Source organism: Alosa pseudoharengus, unplaced genomic scaffold (assembly GCF_046254945.1).
Source record: "Alosa pseudoharengus isolate Yale_2024_CS ecotype anadromous, Long Island Sound unplaced genomic scaffold, YU_APseudo_1.1 YU_APseudo_1.1_scf_16, whole genome shotgun sequence".
Taxonomy (NCBI): domain Eukaryota; kingdom Metazoa; phylum Chordata; class Actinopteri; order Clupeiformes; family Clupeidae; genus Alosa; species Alosa pseudoharengus.
In genome coordinates, this window is record NW_027468630.1 from 25,041,865 (window position 1) to 25,051,386 (window position 9,522).

A 9,522-nucleotide genomic window follows, 5' to 3' on the forward strand; every position below is an offset into this window, starting at 1 on the left:
AAGATTGCCACCATCTACTGTATCATGTATGCAATATATGATGTGTCTATGTTATGTGCAGTTATTGAGAAGTGTGGCTCTATGTCACAAGGGATTTCAAAACCCGAGGCAATTGTATTTCCACTTTGTTATTTGTTTACTGAATTGCACCCCTATAATGGAAACATTTAATAAGTTTTAAATAAATACCTGTGGCATGTATTTACACGGCACGGTTCTCAAATTAACAGTTGAGGTTGTCCTCAACATAATATCTCTTATCACTGTGTGGAGGCTCATTATAAAAATACATCCTCTGCATTGCCAGGGAACATTCTTATGGAAATGAATAGAGCCCCCATGCTGGGATCTCCCTGAGTTTCCCCTACGAGCGTCCACTGCCTCAGAAAACCAAAGAGATCTTAGGGTCTAGAGTTTCTCATGCATTGAGCCGGGGACCCCCCGAGTACACCCCAGCACCTCGCCACTGGCACACAGCCACATCTGGCCACTGGAGGATACGGGAAATGTCTGTGAAGTTATAAATAGGGCGCTCGCTGCAGACAATAGTAGCCCTTTCGTTATGCTAGCCAGTTTCCCTTTGCAGGCTGTCCTCTCCGCTGTTCTCCATTTGGCTGAATGTAAATATGTAAACAAACAAGCAGTGAACTAGCTCGGCTGCATCCGTGTCCTCAACTGCTGCAACACTGCCACTCATTATAGCGTCTCTCTGTCTGACCCACTAGAGCAGCAGCATGAACCTGGTCACACTCTGCCTGTCAATCATGATGCATCAGCTCTATATTATGAGCTATACCTCTCTCTGCAATTCTGAACATCACTAATTCTCACCAATTAAAGTTAAAAAAGGTTGTTTTTTGTTTTGTTTTTTTGCACAGTGTTTTAGTGAGAGAGAAAAAACACATTTTAATGTTAGCAAAATAACAAAACAAAAAAAGATTCAGTATTCCCTTTTTATGTCATGCTGTTTTCATTTTGATGTTCAGCAGGGTACTGATAAAACTTTCCTACTTTCCTTTTTGCTGTTCATTCTCACAGACTTTGTGGCACATTTTTCCTCTCAAATTTCTCTGGGGTAAGGACATGGATTACAGTTAAGAGCTGTTAAAAAACTTTTTCAAAGCCCCCCCTCTTCTGTTGCTATTCCAACAGCATACTCAACTGAGTCGAATGGCTCTTTTAGTTCAAAGTGAAACAATTACACAAGTAAATTCAGAGCTCATAACTATGTGACAGTCATTTAATGTCCAATTGTACAGTCCATTTATTCAATCATATTTTTAAACGAATTTGGATTGAATCTAATGATCGAGACGGGAAATTTCCCCATGGCCATAGCTAACTAAAGCATTATATGTAATGAGGTCTATCATCTTACTCAGATTGGAGATGGGAAATTCTCAATAAAGTGTGTGCCTCCATCATCCTTATTAGTAACACCCCGATTTAAAGCAGAGTTGAACTGACCAGAATGCTAACTACCTATTCAATTTCAAATCAATTAAATGCAAAGGCAGGACGTTGGAGGGGTTTATGTAGCGCAGCATCGCTGACCCCCTACCTATTAGTTTCCCCAGAGGTGAAAGAAAGGCTTTTTTTTTGGGGGGGGGGGGGGGGGGTACCTTTCAGGACCAAGGACAGCAGTGAGTGGGGATCTCGCTGAGACCCCAGTTAACTTGCGGGCCTCTTTGATCTTCACGCAGACGCTATCAGTAGTATTTTCATGTTGCTGTGACTAATTATACTCCTGCTGTTGTCATAATTACCTGAAACTTTTGGGGTGCTGTTAAATGCCTCCGATTGCACCATTGCACAGCATGAACACAATTGTCTCAGTTACCATGCATTTTAGTCAGTATGTTCTGTTTTGTTTCGCTGAATGACAGTTTATATGTACATTACTAAGTCGTGTTTAGTTTTAAGGGTTTACTATATTTCAAGTATATCATCATAAATTCACAAATGTGACATTCATCAACAGATTGCACTCCAGACCCTTCAGTCATTTGGAGAAAACGTATAAATGAATAATAATAAATCTTTTTACAACAATTTTTAAATTACTTTATCAAATATGCATTGCACATAAAATGTAAATAAACCACACATAAAATCTCTAGCTCTGGTCTTATCACAGTCTATGTATACACTTACATTTATTTACATTTCCCATGAAATATTTTATACAGATCTAGATACATTTGAACTTGTGAAAAAGAGTTTATGTGCGTTTCTTACTTATACATATTATCTTCTTAAAGGCTTTCCGAAAATCTCTATTGAAAACAGTGTATATAATAGGGTTTACTGAACTATTGCAGTAACCTATCCAAAAGAATGCGTCAAACAAGGCTCCGGGAATGGTGCATTTCTCCCTGCAAATAGCATGGAGACTGTAGGTGAAGAAGAAGGGAAACCAACAGAGAACAAACACTCCCATCACCACAGCGAGCACAAACGTGAAACGCTTCTCTCGCATTTGCGCCACTTTAGTTTTGGATGCGGACTGTCTGTTGTTTGGCTCTTGGAACAACTGTGAGGTGCGGTTGGAAGCCCATGAGATGCGGCAGGTCTGTTTAGGGCAGCAATCTGATCCCTCCACCTTCCTTCGCTTGGAGAAACGGGAGTTCTTGGGTTTGTTGTCCGACGTACAACTCTCCTCCAGATCGATGTCGTCCAACTCCTCTTGGTGTTGATTACTTCCCGAGCTGTGGCTACTGGGGCTCTCCACTTCGAACTTATCCTTTCGGACGAAACATGTCTCCGACTGTGAGGGGTTCCTCTCCAGGCCGTTTCTAGCGACAAACACAGTGGAGGAGCGCTGTTTGGCCACGCGGTATATTTTACAGTACACTGTAATCATAATGAACCCAGGGGCGAAAAAAGAGACGAGGCACGAGGAGAGAATGTACCACGTCTCGTCATTAATCAGGCACTCATTCTCGTCGTGCTTGGTCATGATTAGAGGCGGGAAGGAAATGACAGCTGATATAACCCACACTATTGCTATCATGGACTTGATGCGCTTCGGAGTCCTCTTTAGGTTGTAGCTCACCGCTTTTGTCACCGACCAGTACCTGTCCAGACTGATGGCGCACAGGTGAACGATGGATGAGGTGCAGAACAGAACGTCTAAGGCCAGATAAAAAGCGCACCATGTGCTCCCAAAGTACCAGTATCCCATGATCTCGTTGGCTAAAGAGAATGGGATCACTAGCGTGGCCACGAGGATGTCCGCCGAGGCTAGAGACACCAGGAAAAGGTTTTGTGGCGCACGGAGCGCTCGACTGGTTAAAACTGCCACTATAACCAGAACGTTACCCACAATCGTGACAAAAATTATGACAGTGACGACGACGATGATAGACGCCGCTGCCACCACCGTATGAGGAAAAGGTCTCGCTGTTTTTGTAACATTGCCATCCTCGGTAGAGTTATAGTCAACTGTTGTCAGTCGTGTCAAATCCATTTTGAATTCATTCTCTCTCAATCGCCGCTGCCCAACAGTTCAACTCTGCCATGCGTTCATAACAGTGGCAGTAAGTTAAGTCGTCTCCTCAGCATATTGGAATAACGCACACCATTTGAACAGCCATGACAACATAGTGCCCTTCTGGTGCGCACTGAACACCAGTCTCACACGCATTTGTCTGCTTCCCTGCGCAATGAGCGCTTCCCATAAACTGAACTAGTTCAGAGCAGGAAAAAAGCTTGCAACCTCACCTAAAACTTTATCCACTGTGATACAGCTCCCTTCGGTTAAAATGTATTCCGGTCGTTTTTAGTCCCAGTTCTCAGCATGCAGCTCTATCTCGTATTGGGAAGAAGCGCGTTGTTTGTGAGCGTCGAACTCTGTTCCATACTGGCCGCACAGTGGAAAGGAATGAAGGAATGTATTTGCGAGCAGGAGAGAGGCGAATTACATCATTCCTTAGACCAACCCATCCCTGAACTTAGACGGAGGTGCATAGAATGTTGGAGTTGGCATGGGAAGGTGGTCTCTTGTTTGACAGACATATGTTTGGCTTTATCCATAATGAGTTTATCATATTACGTTAATGCATCGTAGTACACACCAAATATTATCTTAATTTTGAAGTGCATGTCTCTCCAGTTCTTCCACTGATATAGATGCAAACAGATGCATGTAATTATATTAATAATGTTGAAATTAAATATTGGTTGTAATTATTGTAGGTGTACATCATACTGCAACCATTTAAATGCCAGGCGACAGTTGAAATAATACATTGCTTAGATCTCATTCTGCTGTTTGCAAAAGAGAAGCTCTCAGCCAGTCTGGAGTGTCCCAAATGCTATTGTTAGTTACATGGCCCTCTTTTAAGCTGACAGCCGAAACAGGATGTGTCAAACAACAGTTGCCTCCAACCAGTCTCTACGATCTCTCCTGTTTGCCAGGATGGCGCTGGTTTACCTCAGAGGATGTTAATCGTGTTGCTGCTCAGAGCCCACACACATTCTCTTCACAATGGCATTTCTACTAAACTTCAAAGAGGACTGGTGGTTTGCCTCATTTACCAATCCCAAGCTTCTATGGACTATGTAAAAGAAAAAAATATGTAAATGCTGCACTGTTTGGAGGGGGGGGGGGGGGGGGGGCAGCGGTAGCACTGAGGATTTGTTATGTAACTCAGCTAGGTAATTTTGTGGGGAGAAGAAAAACAGTTCATGTACCAGATGAGCAAAGCTGTGATTGGCACACAGGGTCATTATGAAAGTGCAGGCTGATTACACACACCTGCAGAAAATCCATTTCTGCTCCACAGATGTGTGACATCAGCCTGAATTCAGCAGGCGACTGGTGTGCGTGTGTGTGTGTGTGTGGGGGGGGGGGGGCAGAGTGCTCAATTTACAGAGACAAACAGTACAATTGTCAATACCACTTTAAAGTTTTTAGATGGCCTTTGTTTGTGGCTGTGTCAGTGCTTGTACAGTGCAGTGTGTGTGTGCGTGTGTGTGTGTGTGTGTGTGTGTGTGTGTGTGCATGTGTTTCGTCTGGAGCGGCAAAAGGTTCGGGCAATTAGAGGGTCTTCACTCTCCCCCAGCCTACTGTATCTCTCTCTTTCTCTCTTTCTCTCTCTTGGAGACTCAGACACCCCGCCTGGGCCTGGAGTTCATGACAGTATCAGGGCTTGTTTTTGTTGAGACTCTGACCAAAGGCCAGCTGTCAGGAAGAGAAACGCTGAGTGGGAAAACAGCAGGTCCAGCGCTACAGGGCACTTCCTGCTCTGCGTGTCTAATTTTTTAAACCTTCATCAAGTGGCATATGCCTTTTATCAGCCATGTTTTTGATCTCTCAGAGGATAGTTAGTTATGTACAGTAGCTACTGCTAGTCACTAATCAGAATTGCAGAGATGTTATGACTCTGATGTAGAATATTGATTGCAAACTAGCCTTACAGTATTCAAAATAAAAGACTAAAATCAATGCATACAACAAACACAATAAACAAGACTGAGATTACAGAGCAAAAACATCAAAACAAACAGTCTGCTCTCTTCAACTGGCCTAAAGGTTTTATAACCGTATCTCCATAGTACCAATTGAGTGCTTTGTATTTCTTCTTGGAGACTAGCATAAAGACGTGTGAGCCTGGTAAACATGTTGCTATCTCCCCAACATTCACTCTCCTCCCAATGATTTCATGGAATCAGCACCCTCCAAACAATACTCTGCTTCCTGTAGGCAGAAACCACTACCTGTTGCCGTTGCATAACCTTAAGTAATGACTCTTTGAAAGGGCGTCACATAGAGAAGGTGTAGTCTCCTAATGATTAAAAATAGCCAAGTTTTTTGCCTGCCTAACTTGCCTGATATTTCCACTATAGACTTTGTTATAGTTTTGTTCAGACTGGACTCTAACACAATACACCAGCAATGTCAACCCTATTTATATCAAAGCAGCTTAAAGATGCCGTTAGTGATCGGTTTAACTACATCCCTCCATTGTGAACTCCTGAATTAAAGTGCTAATTGGTTAGGGCTCAGTCTGAGACTCCCATTTACTGAAAAAGGATTGAATAAAAACAAGCACTGAGAAGCTCTGAAAAGACTGCTGCAGGACTGAGAGGGGAAATTGACAAAAACATGTATGTGACCTTTTATACATCAAAACTGATATATTTCATTCCAACGGAGGTATGAATTTTTAATCTCCATGATTCATTCACAGCAAAAAGTGGTCCGGCAGGTGGTTATTGATCGAGTGTCTTAGAATGTGTCAGTTTGTTCAGATTAATTTGCTCTGTGGCAGTGGTGGAAATCACATCTTTATCTGAAGCATGTGAGCTGTCCAAGCAGTCCAAGGCTAGATCGCCTTCCTTTGAGTCCACAGTTCCGCCATTAGCAAGCTTGACCTCTCCGCACATGTCTGGCGGTTATTTGATGTCAGCTGCCGAGGTAATTAGCACCCTGTACCAACGTGAACCTGCCTGCCCGTAACGTCTCTACACGCCCACGTAGTCAAGCTGCACTGGCCCAAAACAGAGCCCAGTAAACCCCCTCTGTGTGTGTGTGAGTGTGTGTGTGTGTGTGTGTGTGTGTGTGAGAGAGAGAGAGAGAGTGTGTGTGTGTGTGTGTGTGTGAGAGAGAGTGTGTGTGTGTGTGTGTGTGTGTGTGTGTGTGTGTGTGTGTGTGTGTGTGTGTGTGTGTGTGTGTGTGTCTGTGCCTGTATTCTCCTTGTATCTTCTGTGTGTGTATGTGCAAAAGTGTATTTGAGTAAAAAGAGTGAATGTTTGTGTGTGCGCACACACACTCTCCTGCCTTGTTGAAACACACGGTTCCTTATTAGCTGAAGCAGCGGGCCTCAGACTGGTGAGGAATTTGTGCTGGCCAGGGCCGGAGGCCTGAGGCCGAGTCGTATGAGTCGGCACACTGATGTGAACATGAATTGAGAGCCAGTGCCAGATACAAGGTAGAGAGAGTGAGAGAGGGGGAGAGAGGGAGAAAGAGAGATAGGGAGATAGAAAGAGGGAGAGAGAAGGAGGGAGAGAGGGAGAGATAGAGAGAGAGGTGGAGGAAGGGAGAGAGAGGTGTTTTTTGTCCCAGGACAATGTGGTTCTGATAAGAAAAAATATGGCTGTTGTGTATCAGGCGTTGGTCACATGTGTAGTGTAGGCATTTCTAAGAGTGTTACCACTGTCAGGAATCCAAAAGGTCTGAAAAATGTTTTCTGAAATCTTTCCAGGTTTGCTGTGTGTGTGTGTGTGTGTGTGTGTGTGTGTGTGTGTGTGTGTGTGTGTGTGTGTGTGTGTGTGCGTGTGTGTGTGTGTGTTTGTTAGTTAGTAGTGCATGTTAGTTTATATACTGTATATGTGTGTATGTGTGTTTGTATGAGTATTTCACAGGGTAATGCTAGCCCTTCACACCCTTTTCCTGTTCCTTCAACAACTGAAGCCAAGGTGGGAAAGCAGCTCCTACTCCTGCTCGTATTTTATATGCAAGCGACTCTGTGCCATTAAACTTCAACGCCTACAAGACATGGAGGAGTCCTTTTTATAAATCCTCTCTGAAGATCACCGCTAGGATGTGAACCACCAGAAGTGTGAAGTATGTGTGAGAAAGATGCTATTTTGAGCTATTAGCCAATTACTAGAGTTGTCAAACATTCCAAAGGAAGTAAAAGCGTGTAAAATTGAAATGATTAGAGTGGGGACAGAAGCCCATGATAGTATGTTGTCTTTTTTGTCATATACAGGAGAGTCAGTCCCCATATTCCTGACTGCCTGGTAGAGTAATGTATTCATATTCAAAAGCTGTGCTGCTGGGGAGGTAGACCTCTGAGTCTTGTGTGCTGTTTATGTCGATCCTAAAATTATGATCCAATCCCCTGATGATGTGTAACCTTGAGAGACATGAGGTAGCTGAAATTGAAATAAGCAAAAGTAAGAAAAGTAAGAAAGTTAGAAGTCTGTGTGTGTGTGTTTGTGAGTGTGTGTGTATTCGTGTGTTAATGTCTGTGTGTGTGTGTGTGTGTGTGTGTGTGTGTGTGTGTGTGTGTGTGTAAGAGAGAGAGAGAGGGGTGGGGGGGGGGGGGTTGTGCGAGTGTGTCTTCCAACCATGATGTTCTGAATTATTAATAGGTATGACCCCTAAGGAGGCGTGCACCTCTTAGGTGTCATGCTTGTCGTCTGAAACACTCAATGCATAGCGCAGTGCAGATCACATGGGAAGGCTCCCTAGAGTTCTGTTTACACAGCCAATTTCTACGCTATGATGTTTCAGACAACACAAAATGATTCATGAAGAACCAATTGCAAATGTAACAGATTTCATTCTTCAAGGCCCACTTCCGAATCAGACACAACACAACCCCTCGGCTCTTGCTTTATTCACATGTGCAATGGCAGAAAGTCATTGCTGTGGAGTGGGCTAAAACTACATGGTCACGGACTGGAATAATTGTGAAACACTCCTGAAATCATTGGAGTAAAATGTGTTCAAATAAGGGGGTAAATTAGCCTTTCATTCTGTAGGATCCCAAATATAGGATCACTTTGCAAACAAAACGGTAAGGTAAGCACTAAGAAAAGATTTCAGAGCTATGAATCTAAGAGCAGTCAGTTTTAACATTCATTAATTAGTGCTTCTAAACTAAAAACCCTCCCTCCGTTTTGTGTTTCTATCTAAGCCACAGAAATAGAGATTGTATTAATTATCTTTCCCAATCACAGAACAATATGGCTTCATCAGATGGAAATCTCGTTGAAAAATTACCTGGAGTAGCGTGTGAAAAACAATGGCTCACTTGTGGTTTATCATTATTGACAAGAACATGCTTCAGTGAGCAGATGCAGATGGACTTTTATTGATTAAAGCATTTCATGCCTGAACACAGCAGATGAAACAGGTGCTGTTGAGTTGTGCAATAGAACAGTTTTTCTCTGCATTAAGATCTAACATGCAATCTAGTCCCAAGATTCATTTAAAATCCATTACTTTTTTTGTTGGACAAATGGAAAGGTTCCACATGATTTCAAATGAATTTGTGCTCATTTCAAAAATCATCCAAATGAGAAGCAACGACGACCCCTTTGATTTCCCATGGGTCCCCAGAGAGCTTAAGGAATATCACGTTTTTGTGCTTTTGTTTGAATGCCTGAAAGCCTGAATCGTCCTCCCTGTGACTCGCAGCCTCAGATGGACATTGTTACATATACCTTATTTGTTAGATAGGTGAGCCAAACCTAATGCTAAGGCACATACGTTGGAATTTCTCCTCTAACATAAACATGTGCTGATGGACCTTTACATAGTCCATCAGCACAGGTTTAGGAGGAGACACAAGACTGCAAACTGTATCAAGAGAATGCAGAGTGTTTCAACAGGAATGCTCGTAAAGTCTAACAACTGGCTCTGACAGTCACTGGTATGTTAAGACAAAGAAACTCTATCTAGTTGTTAATGGACTCATGTCTGTAACCACTCTCCATGGTAATGTGTGCAGATTCTTGTGGTCACATTCATAAAAACTGCCTTGCTCCATTGTTTTGTAAATAGAC

The 9,522-nt window shown here is 42.9% G+C and overlaps 1 protein-coding gene across 1 annotated transcript; it reads right to left on the reverse strand.

Moving 5' to 3' along the window:
- Positions 1 to 1,725: 1,725 nt before the first annotated feature.
- LOC143126279 (alpha-2Da adrenergic receptor-like) lies at positions 1,726 to 3,864 on the reverse strand. The gene has a single exon (XM_076288174.1). It carries the CDS (start codon positions 3,467 to 3,469, stop codon positions 2,222 to 2,224), a length of 1,248 nt encoding a protein of 415 aa, XP_076144289.1. The 5' UTR covers positions 3,470 to 3,864; the 3' UTR covers positions 1,726 to 2,221.
- Between the last annotated feature and the right edge of the window lie 5,658 nt (positions 3,865 to 9,522).